The sequence below is a fragment of the Gymnoscopelus microlampas genome, assembly GCF_963454915.1.
Source record: "Gymnoscopelus microlampas genome assembly, chromosome: 18".
Lineage (NCBI taxonomy): Eukaryota > Metazoa > Chordata > Actinopteri > Myctophiformes > Myctophidae > Gymnoscopelus > Gymnoscopelus microlampas.
The window spans coordinates 32,650,136-32,665,369 of NC_139955.1; the positions used below are offsets into that span (position 1 = coordinate 32,650,136).

At 45.0% G+C, this 15,234-nt stretch overlaps 1 protein-coding gene across 1 annotated transcript in view; it reads right to left on the reverse strand.

Annotated features, from left to right (window-relative positions):
* The window catches only part of fat4 (FAT atypical cadherin 4), a 108,715-nt gene extending 96,944 nt beyond the window's left edge, over nt 1-11,771 (reverse strand). Inside the window, exon 1 of the mRNA XM_084041511.1 lies at nt 6,198-11,771. Coding sequence (XP_083897637.1) covers nt 6,198-11,300 — 5,103 coding nt within the window. The 5' untranslated portion in view covers nt 11,301-11,771. The remainder of the gene's footprint in view (nt 1-6,197) is intronic.
* Between the last annotated feature and the right edge of the window lie 3,463 nt (nt 11,772-15,234).

Consider the following 15,234-nt stretch of genomic DNA (forward strand, 5'->3'; position numbering starts at 1 on the left):
TAGGTTAGGCTATAAAATAAAATGTACATTTTAAAATCTTGATTTAGCCGTTTTGGGAGTTTTGTTTCATTTCACTGAAACTAAAGTCTTTATTTTATCATTTTTAAATACTGATTTACAAATTCCAAAGACAATTTGTTTCCAAACGATGTAAACAAATGTGACAATCTGGCAGAAAATGGTTTTAAAAGGTTAACAAGCCATCAGCAACGCTTATCAAAATATGTGTTGTGACTGGACGTTTTGATAATGTCTGAAGGAGAAGAGGACAGTCAAACACAGTGAAACATAAGAAGGTTTACAGTACAACCGCAGTCAGCGCTTTATTGGAACACAGATATTTCAGCTGAAGAGCAACTGAAAAAGGTGTGCAACAAGCTCAATGTAAATGCTATAATATAAATGCCTTATCATTAATATCACGTGAACTGGGTTGACCTGGCTTAACACACGGCCATAAATGAAGTTGTGACACCATGGGTTCAAATCTAGCCCATGAACCTGTGTCAAATGTCATTCCAATTCATTTCAAATGTCAAGAAAGACTCTTTCCTATCATTCACTGTCAAATATCATCTTGAAATAAAATAATATAATATATAATATATTCATCTGAGGTCAAACATGTGGAAAGATAGAGCAATAACCAAAATAATAATACAACTTATAAACAATAACCACTAAACCACTAAACTATATCATTTCCTTCTACAAATCTAGTCACCGAACTACATGCTCACAAAGAATTCTTGCCTATTTTCATTATTATGTCTAGAATAGGGACTTTAAGGTTATTTTTTATACTGGTGCTCTATGATGGTATTTTTTCAGCACAACAGACCAGAGTACTCTGGGACAACAATACTAGTATCATGACAAATATGTAATATGACTTTTCTTGCACTGTGTTAGAGTTATTGTGTGTGTGTGTGTGTGTGTGTGTGTGTGTGTGTGTGTGTGTGTGTGTGTGTGTGTGTGTGTGTGTGTGTGTGTGTGTGTGTGTGTGTGTGTGTGTGTGTGTGCGCGCGCGCTTGTCTGTCTGTCTGTCTGTCTGTCTGTCTGTCTGTCTGTCTCTGTCTGTGAACTTGAGTCTTGAGGTCAATGAGTGGTCATGCGTGCGTGTGTGTGTGTGTGTGTGTGTGTGTGTGTGTGTGTGTGTGTGTGTGTGTGTGTGTGTGTGTGTGTGTGTGTGTGTGTGTGTGTGTGTGTGTGTGTGTGTGTGTGTGTGTGTGTGTGTGAGAGACAAGGGGGCTTGCATGCACCTATGCTTGAGTGAGTGTTTATCTGAGGTTTTATGCCGACTGTCTCATAAAATGGACAAGCACTTGGAGAGACCATCCCTTCACGGCACTGCCTCAACTCTGACCCGTGCGAGACCACCTACCAGGCAGGGGCCAGCAGATGCATCACCTCGCTGAAGCCTTGACGATGGCCATGCCAAAACACACGTCCAGCCAAATTACATCATGAATTTACAGCCCTGGTTACGGTGAAAACATCACCACCTGACCGTGCATGGCTGCACCATCCACTAACACAGTAGTCTTCAAATGCACACAAGGGGGCTATATCCCAGACAGTCATTGCAAGTTTGGATAAGAATACTGTATCAGCTAAATCTCTAGCATTAGAGATTTAAGTGATAGACACATTCACACTACACAGGGCTTCAGATTGTGTGGTGTCCCTATTTTGAGCATGTCATGATAGACCCTTCTTTTTTTTTTTAAAGAAGGAGAAAAAAAGCATAAATAGCTATTAGAGCTTCCTGAGCTACCGGCTATTTTCACTATTTTGAACTACAGTAGATGCAGACACAAGATTTTCAAATTGAGTTTAAGTTAATAGTGCAGCCCTAGCACATGTAACACATCCAATTCAGTGTGTGACTGAATTGGAGACATTTTTTTTAAGTTACTTCCGCTACATCTGAAAGCATTACTTGCTTTATCAGACGACACAATGGAGAGAGACAGGAGAGAGGGATGGAGAGAGAGAGAGAGGGCGAGACATACAAAGCAGGTCATGAGCCGGATCTGAACCTATGGCTTCTCAACTAGATCTCTGCCTACGCCAGCTGTCTGGGATGTATGGGTTTTGTATTTCATGCAGGTCGGAGGAGGTTCGGCGCTGCCCTGCCATAGAGCCACGAGACAGAGAGAGACAGAGGAGGGATAGAATCAACCAATCAGAAACACAGAGACAGTTGAGTGTAACAAATGCAGAGAGAGAGTGAGAGACAGGGCAAGAGAAATGGATAGACACAGAGACAAAGAGAGAGATTAAAAGATAGAGGTAAACAAAGAGGGGAGGGGAGAAAGCAGAGCTCAAATCACCCGTAGCAACTGAGAACAACACTAATAAGATCCATGTATCTGGCCCAGCCATCTGCATTCCCCAGTCATGATGTCCAAATGGGCAGACTGACCGTGTACCCTCACTCCCACACCTGCTTGAGAGCTCTCTCCATCCTTTTCCCTACACAGTCAAATCCTCAATGTTCTTTTTCTTTTTTTATGGACAAGTGGAGAAAAATGAACACTGAGGCTTTTGCTGTGTACAACTCTCAAACCACTCTGATGCAGTATGCCCTTACTTCATCAAAACCTAGAATTCCCTCTCCCTCTCCCTCCCTCCCCTCTCTCTCTCTCTCTCTCTCTCTCTCTCTCTCTCTCTCTCTCTCTCTCTCTCTCTCTCTCTCTCTCTCTCTCTCTCTCTCTCTCTCTCTCTCTCTCTCTCTCTCTCTCTCTCTCTCTCTCTCTCTCTCTCTCTCTCTCTCTCTCTCTCTCTCTCTCTCTCTCTCTCTCTCTCTCTCTCTCTCTTTCTAACAACTCAAAACAATCACAACTCTGCCCTTGTTTGAAACACACCATCTCAAAGAGCTCTCCTGGAGGGTGGAGGAGGCTGACAGGGGCACGCACGCACGCACGCACGCACGCACGCACGCACGCACGCACGCACGCACGCACGCACGCACGCACGCACGCACGCACGCAGGCAGGCAGGCAGGCAGGCAGGCACACACACACCTAAATCTGTCACTTCATGACGTTGGCACAGACAAAAAAATAACAAAGGCCTCCCAAATCACGGCCAGGGCAGTGCAACACTCTATCTGTGAAGGGCCAAACAAAGGAAGGGCCTGCTGACCGGTCACACTGTGTTTATTTTCCACAGGGAACAATGCATTTTAAGGAGGGAAGGGGGCGGTGGTTCAAAGTGGGGGCCGCTGGTGGGGGACAATTGGAAAGGAATATACGTCTATAAAATGGTTGATTTCCATTCAAATTAAATTATATGCCAATTTAACCACTTTCAATCTGGCATCCCACATTTTCAAAATTTAGCGATGCTTTGTGAACTTGCTATTTTAAAGCTTAAACCACTCTTTTATTTTGTCACACAATGAGTCAAAGAAAAGCAATTCCAAAAGATTGTAATGGGCTTGAGTGAGTGTGAGAGAAGTGGAGTAGAGAGACAGAGGGAGGGGTTACGTGAGAGGGGGAAAATTGATGACAAGAACCAGAGATAGTGAAGGCGACTAGGAGAAGGAGAGAAAAATACATCTAAACCTGGCTCTTATTTCTTTAGGTCACCACTCAGGGTCATGCTGGGGTACACGGAATACATCTAGGCTGTCAATCATATAAAACTAAACTTATGATGATGAACCAGATAGCACTGCACTTTCTTAGTTAGAAAATAAAAGCAGCCAATCAGCAACAACTGACAGTCAAACATGCTTGCACGCCAAGAGAGGCCGAATAAAAACAACACTCAATCGACTTCCCTCTCGGTGCAAAGCTCCAGGCCTCTCAGATGTTTAAGATCACAAGCATTGATAAGGCATGTCCAGCAGAATACTCTTTGTTTGAGGCTTTCCAAAACATTACACACACACACACACACACACACACACACACACACACACACACACACACACACACACACACACACACACACACACACACACACACACACACACACACACACACACACACACAGCGGGGAAAAGTAGGTTGTCAATTCTCCTCAAGCAGCCAATCAATTGCGAGAACGCAAAAGCGGAGAGAGTGAAAAGGGTCACGACCCTGGAGGATGGGAATAATCACCCAGTAGCTACTGAGTTTCTGGTACATAAATACTGCATTGGAATGACATTAGTCCAAGTCCCCGAACGTTTACACTGCTGTAACACTGTGTGCTTAGTGGTACCAGTGATGGAGATATCTGGGGTCAGCCTTGCAAAGAAAAACAACTGTAGTCAATGGGAGAGGCCATATTATTTCCCATGACCAGCTATCACAAACACAAATAAAAGACTAACTTAAATATGTGTTAAGAAAATAGCCGATCAACAAGCTCACACCATGTTGCATTGCGATGTGTTGTGAGCTTGTGGATTGGCTGTTTTTGCAATTTATGAAAATTCTGGAACATTTAAAAAAGGTTTAGCCTACATAATAGGGACGCCGGGGTTAATGTGGGTTTTAGATAGTTACGTTGTGGTAGGCCTATATCATATTTATTTTGTGTCCTACAGTATGGAGAGACTCCTCAGTGAAAAGAGAACCACCACAGTACTATAGAGACTGGCTCTACAGTGAAAAGGCATGGTAAAGTCATCTACCTCAAGGGCTGAGAAGGACTCAGACTTAGCATGAAATAAAAAGGTTTGGGAAGGTAGCAATACATTTCTCTCATTAAGGCCACATTGGAGTCTGCATGGAAGGAGATCGCAATCTTCGCTGCAGGCAAACTGAGAGAACATTTGATATCCCCATTTGGTCACACACAAAACGTTTGAGTTAAATTAGTTAACAAGGTTTTGCCAAATAATCCTTCTTTTCAATCATGTTTGAGTTTGTCTTTCTCTGCACAACCAACCGCTGTGTTAAGTTTCAATTTCAAGACTTTCACTGGCTGGGAAAAAAAATAAAAAAAACGTATCCAAGATTATCACAGTTACTCATGTTCTTGATTCGTTGCACAAAGCTATTATGTTTTTCAATCACTTTTTTTAATTACCTCCACAGCAATAACTAAAGCACATTTCTTAGCGGAAGCAGCAGTGAAACCAATTTGGTTTTACTCTAAAAACTCCAATTTATACACATGTATAATCAAGCCTGTAATAACATGGCATTTTACGTCCCAGTTGAAATTTCCAAAACACATATTGAGTCACATTTGTTTTTCATTTCAGGAGTGGCTAGGTCTTAGCCACCCAAACCAGGGTTTAGGGTTCCAACAGCCCTCCACTGCACAGAATTTAACTCCTTCCCCTGGGGAACATGCAGGAGTCTAAAAGAGGTGCATCATATTATGGCAAACTCCACAGACGGCTTAAGTTTCACTCAGAGATTTTTTTTCTACCCTCTTGCTTGCCCTCAATGTCTTTTCACAGAGTCTTAAGGGGTCACCCAATTTTAATGGTCACTTATTGCCTGTGGAGCTGAGCCCCGCAATACACAAAAGTACCCCTCTCAGACCACCCTCGTGCCAAAACAGCCACAGGCTCTAAAGCTCAAAGTGATACTGCCCGCCATGATGCATACCTAAACTAGAGGACCATAGGAATTACTTTCTTTTTCAAATCTCCATGGGATGGGAGAAACCACCATGGGCCTTAAACCTTGATACAACAACCCTAGAATGAGGAATGTCTTTAGGGGAGAAATTACAATCCTTTTTTTTTCATTTGTGCATATGCACTGATAAGAATATTCCAAGTCATAACAGCAGCATAGCTCCTGCAGAGAGACACACAACACTCATTTTCCCTTCCCAAGTACACTGAAGGGACATACTGTAGTGGAGAAATTGTTATGACCAGTATGTTTTTGGGAGGGGGGGACAATGAAGTTTCTTGCCACAAGGCCTTAATGTTACGGCAGTTTTGGTTTAATATAACAGAAGAGTGTGTAAAAGACTGGAATTTAATGAATGAGTGTTCAAATGTAACAGGTAGCCTAGATGTTTATGTGGGAGTTAAACTCATACTTTTCACTTTCTTCTCATGAAACCTTGATCACATTTCATTCATTCACTCAAATGGCTTTTATCAAACACAAGCAGTTCAACCCATGCCTCGCCACCGTGCCAAACAGATCAAACAGATGTACAGCAGAAGACCATAATAGCAATTAGCGTACCTCCCAAACCTTTGTAAACAGAAAACTCAGCAATGTACTCACCTCAGCACGCTGTGTCCTGGGCTGACTTGCATCCGTCTCAATGGCATACACATCTACCAGGTAGAGGTCAGAGCCCTGCTCCCGGTCCAGCTCGGCAGCGGTCTGAATCACCCCGGTGTGGCGTCCGATGGTGAACAGGCGTCCCACGGCCTTCCCGCCACTCCGCACTGCCACAATGAAAAACTCCACTTTGGTCGCTGAGCCACGGGGACTGGAGGCGTCCAGTGAGATGACGTTGGTACCCGGCGGCTGGCCCTCCTTGAGGATGGTGATGTATTTGGGCTGGGAAAACACAGGCCCGTCGCCCCCCTGGAGTATGATGGTGAGGTCAGTTCGGGAGGTCTTGCGGTCTGTGCCGTGGTCAGTGGCCGACACCGTGAGCGTGTATATGAGCCGGGAGGGCACCAGCTGGGAGGCCAGGCGTATGTCCCCACTGTAGCGGTCCATGATGAAGGTGTCCGAGTCACCCTTCACAAGCTCATACTCCACCTCGCCATTCGCCCCCTCGTCAGGATCAAAGGCCACCACCGTGGTGAGGATGGACCCGATGACTATGTTGGGCTCAGCCACGAGGGCATTCTGGGACATGAATGTAGGTATGTTGTCATTCTGATCTGTGACCCATATTGTGACGTTCTTCAGGGCAAAGCGTCGGAATTCCACGGGCACCGCCTGGTCAGTCGCCTTAATTGTCAGTTCAAAGAGATTAGAGAACTCTCTGTCTATCTCCTTATTTGTGTATATGAGTCCAGTGCTGGGGTTGATGCTAAAGTGGCCCCCTCTGGGTGTCTGCTGGACAATGGAGTATTCCAGTTGGCCGTTTATGTCTGCATCTGTGTCATGGGCTGTAATTGTCATGACAGAGGCCGAGGTGGGAAGATTTTCCGTGATGGATTTGAAAATGTCACCCGGGGTAAAAATGGGTGGATTGTCATTGAAATCCCTGACATGAATGACCACAGGAATGGATGAGGACCGTGGCGGTCTCCCATTATCCTTTGCAGTGATGTTGAGTTTGTAAAATGACTGTGTCTCGTAGTCCATTTTTTTAATTAAGAAGATGCTGCCAGTGTTGGGACTGATACTAAAAGTGCCATGGTTGTTGGTGGCTGTGATGCTGTACGTTATGTCTGCGTTCTGACCAGAATCTGCATCAGTGGCGGTCACAGAGGCCACCAGCTCCCCTATCCTCATGTTCTCAAGCACATCGACAGACACGGAGGATTTAGGGAAGGAGGGGGAGTTGTCATTCTCATCCAAAATGCTAATGCTTAGCATACATGAAGAGGACAAGGGCACAGTACCAGCATCAACTGCAATGATTTTCAGTGAGTAGGAGGATGTGGACTCATAATCAAGCTTTCCCACTAAAGTCACCTGTCCGGAACTGCTGTCAATGGTAAACTGTCCCTCCTCGTTGCCGTCGGCTATTCGGTAATGGACCAGCCCATTGTTGTTCTCGTCCACGTCGGAGGCAGAGACCCTCAGCAGCTGTGTCATATTCTGGGCCAACTCAGAGATGGAGGCCTGGTAAATGTCTTTGGTGAACTTGGGTGGGTTGTCGTTAATGTCCTGGATGTAAACTTGCACTTTGGCCTGGTCTCTCAGGGGCTTGGGGAGACCCTGGTCAGAGGACACGACCATGAAGCTGAACACAGAGGCGCCTCTTTGTCTCATGAGTGACTCTCTGTCCAACTGCAGTGTGCTGGTTAACTCCCCTGTTATGGCATTCAGTTCAAAGTTGGGCTGCGGAGTCTCAAATGTGTATCTAACCTCACTGTTTGGGCCAAAGTCCTTATCCTCGGCAAAGACACGCCCCACCAGTGACCCTCTCTTCTGCTCTTCCTCAAAGTGGAACACATAATTGGTGCTGTTAAAGAGGGGCCGGTTGTCGTTGACGTCGTCTAGAATTACACTGACATTGACACTGGCACTTAGAGGCTCCACGGCCCTGTCTGTGGCTGTGACCACTAAGTTATATCTATCCTGCATCTCTCTGTCCAGCTCGGTTTTAATGTACAGCTGCCCGTCTGGAAAAATCCCAAACACGTCACCTGTGTTGCCACCAACGATATCGTACATTATCTCACCATTCAGGCCAGAGTCTTTGTCGGTGGCTTTGACCTTGAAAAAGCGGCTGTTCACAGGCTCAGACTCCAGGATGATGACCTCATAGGAGAGCTGATCGAACACAGGGGAGTTGTCGTTGACGTCGTAGACGCTGACGGTGAGCATGAGGCTGGAGGTGCGCTGTGGCACGCCCATATCTGAGGCGATGATCTCCACATGGTAAGAGCTAGTGGTGACCTCCAGTGGGCCAGTAAGTGTGATGAGACCATGCTTCTCGTGAATGTGGAACAGTCCCTTCGGGTTCTGTTTGATGCTGTAGATCACCATGCCATTACTGCCCTCATCCGGGTCTGATGCTTTGGCCTGGAATATGACATGTCCTGTGCTCCAGTTCTCCACCGCACTTACGTGTTCGACAGCATGGATAAAATGGGGGGCATTGTCATTCAAGTCCTTTACTGTGATATTAACCAGGGCCTCACCAGTGACCTCCCCACCCCTGGCCACCACTTTCAGCTGATAAAACGCCTGCTCCTCTCTGTCAATTTGACTGGATGCTGCAATTTGGCCCACACCGTTGACAGCAAAAAGCCCTCTCTGATCGCCTGAGGTGATCAAATACGTAATGTTTGTGTTCAAATCGACAGTGGTGGCAGACACCGTACCTATAACTGCTCCGATGCCCACATTCTCAAACATGACAAAGCTGTATATATTTTGGCTGAATGTGGGTGGGTTGTCCTGCGTGTCTATGACAGTGATGGTCACGATGGCTTGTGTGTGCGAACGGAGGCCGCCCCCATCTGCTGCAGTCACCTGCAGCTGGTAGGCCATCTTTTCCTCCCTGTCTAGGGGCACCAGTGTCGTGATCTTGCCCGTGTTGCTGTTAATGTGGAATTTGGATGCATCCCCTGCTGTGATGATATATTTCACTGTGCCATTTCGACCCATGTCGGGGTCCGTGGCTGACACCGTGGCCACGTAAGACCCCGAGGGCTCGTTCTCTTTCACATTGGCAAAGTACTGCACTGGATAGAACACCGGCCTGTTGTCATTGATGTCCCTCAGGGTGATGTTGACTTTGCAGATGGAGTGAAGAGGGGGGCTGCCTGAGTCTGTTGCCTGAATGTGGAGTAAGTAACAGTCCTGGACCTCTCGATCTAGCTCCGTAGCGGCGCTTAATCGGCCTGATGCGGCGTCCAGGCGAAACAGCTGTTGGACACTGGCGGGGGTCTCGGCATCGAACGAGAAGCGGACAGTGCCGTTGGGCCCCAGGTCGTCGTCTGAGGCGGACAGCACAGCCAGCTCACTGCCGGCAGGTGCGTGCTCCACAAGGGAAAGGTGATATGTGCTCTGGGTGAAAGTGGGCACTTGGTCATTCACGTCAGTGATGTTGATTATCAGTTTAGTGTAGGAGATTTTGGGCTGCAGCCCTTGGTCCTTGGCACTGATGTTGAGCATGATTTCTGATGCTATTTCTCTGTCCAGCAAAGCGGCACTGGTGACCAAGCCGCTGTTTTCACTGATGGAGAACCAGCCCAAAGCGTTTCCAGACACCAGGGAGTAGCGCAAGTTGGCGTTCTGCCCAGAGTCGCCATCTGTTGCAGAGACCCCTTTAATGTAGCTGCCTTTAGGAATGTCTTCACTGATATCTACTCTGTACAGCGCTTCCTGGAATATGGGTGGGTGGTCATTGATATCATTCACAAAAATAACCAGACTGGCAAAGGAGGACCTGGCCATAGGTTTGCCATTGTCTGATACAGACACAGTAAGGTTGTATGATGAAATGCGCTCCCTGTCTAAAACACTGGCCACTTTGATCAAGCTTAAATTAGGGACTGGAGACGTGTGCACTTCAAAGTGCCTCTGTTCGTTTCCCCCTAAGATGGAGACAGATATGTTGCCATTAGCTGTGGGGGAGTCTGAGTCGGAGACAGTGAGTAAAGCCACAACTGTGCCAATTTGGGCATTTTCATCAACAGAGGCAAATTTAGATGTAGTGGGAAAGTAGCGGAATTTCACCACTGGGTCATTATCATTTACATCCACAAGTTTGATGGTGGCTTCTGTTCTGCCTGACAGAGAGGGCACGCCATTATCCACAGCATGGATAGTCAATGAATATTCTTTCTTGCTCTCATAATTCAAGCCCTCTTTAATAATAATGGTACCTACTTTAGGGTCAATTTGGAAAGGTGTCCCCTCGTCTAGAACGTACCGTATGTCAGCATTGGCTCCCTCATCTTGATCTGATGCTGTAATTTGCAGAACACTAGAACCTACTGCTGCATCTTCAAATACACTGTTCTGATACTGGTCATGGTCAAATATAGGAGGGTTATCATTTATGTCTTGAATTGTGACATTGACTTGGAGGTAGCCAAACTTTTTAGGCTCTCCTTTGTCCTCCACCTCAATCAGGAGTTGGTAGAAGGGAGTAACCTCCCTATCCAAGCCTCCAGTTGAAACGAGGTGCAAGAATGCCCCCTCTCCGCTAGGATTGACCGTTATATCCAAGCGGAATTTCCTCTGCTCGTTGCCGTTCACTATTCTGTACGTGGTGTGATCAACTCCGTTACTCCCTATGTCCGAATCCGTGGCGGTGTCTAGAATCACTTGCCTGCCGCTGCTGGCGTCCTCTTTAAACGAAACTACAATTGAGGCGTCGGGAAACACGGGAGAATTGTCGTTTATATCCAACACTACGATCCTAACCTCAGTGGGATACGTGGGCTGGCTGGAGAGCACCACGACATTGATCACATCGCTCTGTAAAAGCTCTCTGTCAATCACCGAGGAGGTGTAAATGACTCCGGTGGTGCCGTTAATTGCGAAAAGTTGATGGTTTTCACTGAAGCGGTAGGTGAAGCTGGGCTTGGTCTCTATGGTACCCACGTACGTGCCGACGGGCTGCTCCTCGAATACCTGGAACTCTTGGCGAACTTGACTGGACGCTGAATATTGCGATAGTGTCCATAACAGCAATAAAATCAAATGAAACCGGCCTAAACTCCTACCTGTGGGCGCCATGGTCTAGAACCCAGTCCACCTTGTTCAGAACAAGTCCATGCCTATGATGCATCAACTTTACTTAAGTTTTAACGGTCACTATAAAAGCATTGTATTCCAGCAGCTGCGTAATGCAAATCCCAGCAAAGGTGCGTCTCTTTTTTCCACGTTGTCCAAAGTAATTCCACAAGCGTCGTTTGGATCCAGTATAATAATATTTTAATACAAAAAAAAATCCTCTTGCCTGAAGCGTATAATTCCTGCAGACCAATACGTCCCGTGCTGCTTGTCAAGGAAGTTTCACCTCAGATCCAATGTTGCTATAATAAGCATCCTCCTGGGCGGAATGGCATGATCAGATGTGATATATAAAAACAAAACCAAAAAAGTTGCAGTTGCAACTGTCTTGAGAAACAATGGGAGTTTATCCAAAAGTTACAATCTAATTCAGCCAGGCTGATTTTGAGCGCAACTGCAGGCAGAGGCAGGGCAGCTGAGCCTCTACACAGCGTCCCGTAGAAGTAACGGTGCAGGCGCTTCAGTCATATTGTACTCAGGAGCCCCGCAGTAACTTAGAACAAAGCTGGAGTTGGACAAACTCCCTCCCACCGCACAGCTCATTGGATAACGGTGCTCGTGCCCGCCCTCCGCGGCGTTTCCCTTCCTTCCATTGTGAAACGCTGCCGTTGTCCCTAGCCCTGATACATCATGACAGTCATGAATGAACTTCAATCTGGTGTTTGCACTTTCTGCATTTACGGCCCGTACATCTACATAAACGTTCAGATTTAAAATATAAAGTGCTTACCCCATGGCCACGGATGTAACAATTATGTACGGGTCCGTATCTTCCATATTGTTCAATAAAAAGCATTTTAATCCGATCGGTGGACATTTTCATCATCTGCTTTCAACTACGCGACCCTATTGGCTGGGAGGTGTATTGCACTCTGATACGTTATAACTCTATGATAAAATGGCCACCAATCGGATTATTTTTTTTTTTTATTGAACACTACGAAAAATACAGGTACTTCTAAGGAGCCGTACATAATCGTAACATCTGGGGGGGGGGGGGGGGGGGGCAGGTAATGAAGTTCAGCCCGTCGGTACCGTATAGTCTACATTTAAGAACCCCCTCAACAGATAATGTCTTTAAAACCCCACGCCGATGACACGAGTTTAAAAGCAAGGGAAACTCTGATTATATTAATTTTGGGACAACACAGTTTGTTGAAGACAAATGTTCAAAAATATGCGCTGAAATAAGAGCAAATGTGGTTCCCCACTTAATAGTTTTATTACCAATCAGTTGCTTTATTGCACTATAAAAAGAAAAATGCAAGTCTAAAGTTCTGTTATTTGACATAATTGTTTGTTTTTTGCTTGTGGGCTGTCTACACAAATGTGCTCTAAATGCATATGAATGTACGAGCTAATAGCTATTAAAAGCAATGCCGTTTGGATAGGCTAGTTATTAATACAGCTTTGAATTAATATTTTCTAAAATAACTACAGCAAAACTCTAAAGCTAATGACGAGGCGGAAGCACTTACCTTAGATAATGTAGGTAAGCAGCCCCATCTAGTGGCGAAATCAAATCATTCTCAATAAAACTAACCAAACTAAACTAAAAACTAAACAGAGAGCCTGACTCAAACGTGGCGTGGAGGTGAACTTGAGTTACTAGTTACTTTGTAGGTTTTGATTATTATTACAAAACATTCATTAACCTCTTCAGCCATTTGAAAGCCGATATACAAGGTCACAGAATTCGACAGGTGCAGGGAATTTGCCAAATCAAGCTGACTCAGCTGAGCAATCAATGGGCTCATTTGGGCCACAGCCAGAGCGTTTTCTGGTGGTTCTGGACAACCGCCTATCCGAGCGACTCAGCACCGGGCACTGCACTCCCTCGGGTCGTCTGCGACCTTATGGGTGGAATTTGAAGTCGGTCGGTCGAACATTTCTCGATATAGTACATGAATTACAGACATACAGAGATTCGGTGCATTGATTGTAAGATTCTGATTGTCTGTCAGACTATCAGCCAGCCTCCCTTTTGTCTTCCAGTTAAAATATTTTGTGCCAGGGACCCACACATTTTTTGTTTTCTTCTTTTGTTTTTTTCTTCACTTTTTTCAAGATTTGGTTTGAAGGGTAGCCGATCTACATGCTCACTATTGTTGTGAAGTTTTTCCTTTTCGAAATTACTCCATTATTTGCACGGGGACTGCCCATAAGCAGACTGTCCTTGTTTCAACCTAGAAACACCCTTTCAATGCATTAAACTAAAGGACCACTCATCCACTGTGCTTGCTTTGATTGCCTTCTCTTAGGATCTGGGAAAAAATATATAATGTTCTGTGATATGGAAATGTTTTGGATACTAAATCCATTTTTATTTTATTGTTATAAGTAATACAAAAGTGAATAAATGTACCCAGGTAAACACTGATGCCAGCTTAACGAATATAGGCCTAGTAGGGTAATGTAGCCTATGAATTTCCCAGCAAAAAGTATACTACTTAAATAAAATGTACTCTCCATCCTTAACATACAGTAAAACAGAACAGGCTACACACTCACAATAAAATAAAATAATACACTACATTGCAGCAAATTATATCTGCATACTGTTTGGAGAGCAGGCTAAATTCTTCCATATCTATTCATACCCGGCCCTCTGCAATATTATATTGGGAAATTTTGGCACAAAAGTCATGTCAAATGATAATTATCCATTATAATCCTAGCCCTCTTGATTTTGAGAGATTTTTTGTGTGTCAGATTTGATATGTGGCACGGCCACTATAATCAGGCATTGGACTGTCACTGAATGGACATCAAGTTGGACATGAGTCTACGGTAATGTCATTAAATACACTACAACTGGGCTTGGCGGGCACTGTGCCGCCTGTGTGGACTGACACTGATCCAATGTTTTGGTAGCAGACACTGCATCAAAGTAGATTAGCTTCCCACCAGAGACGTTTAGCTAACCTGATTACATTGGCTAAACCCAGACCCTGCAGGATGCAGTTGATTATAAATACATGTATGTTGTTTTGAAAATTATGTTTTTTCACATAATCAGCTAGCACAGCTGACCACACATACTGTAGGCACAGACACTCATCATGATATATGCATGGACATTCTGACATAAACAACATGGTCAACAAGGCCTAATATTGTCTCACATGTCATGTCATTTTGTAGGCTTCCTTGTCAGCATCTGGTTAAATTCAATTAACAGGGGGAAATGACATGACTGAGCTCATAGGAAAAGCAGAAGACAAGATTGTTAGCCACCTCTGGCTTAATAATTATCTACTGTATGCTCATCCAGAGCCCTGTGGTCAGTACATTGTGAGACATTGTGAAACTGCAAGAAATAATCTACTGGTTTCAAAACTGTTTCTTGGGTTATAGCCCACGGGCCCAACATCATTAGAGGGCACTAGATATTATCTGGGGGAAATGTATGGTTTCTCAGGATGCAATCACAAGGGGGCAGAAAGCTGTTTTGCAGAAAAGAAAGCCTGAGGTGTAAGCAAAATGACTAGTTGTGTTGTAAACAACACTAATAAGTGAAGCAAAAATAAGGACATCCCAAGGGGTAACAACATCAGAGGAGAAAGTAATGCTATTAAATGTGGACTGAGGTCTGATTGGCCATTGGCCTTACAAGAACTTGTGCATCATATAAGATAAGAACTTGTGCACCATATGGATGATACTTTGGGCAAGACATTGGAAACATTGGACACCAAGCTCAGACCCTAATTAATACCTTTACCCAGAGGCAGAATTACACAGATTGTATGTGATTGTTTTGAAGTGTGCTGCATTGTATCAAGCTACACTTCAGGGGCATAACCATTTCAGTCCCTGGTCCACCCAATCACGCTGGCTCACATACAAATTAATAAATACAAATGGTTAAATGAAG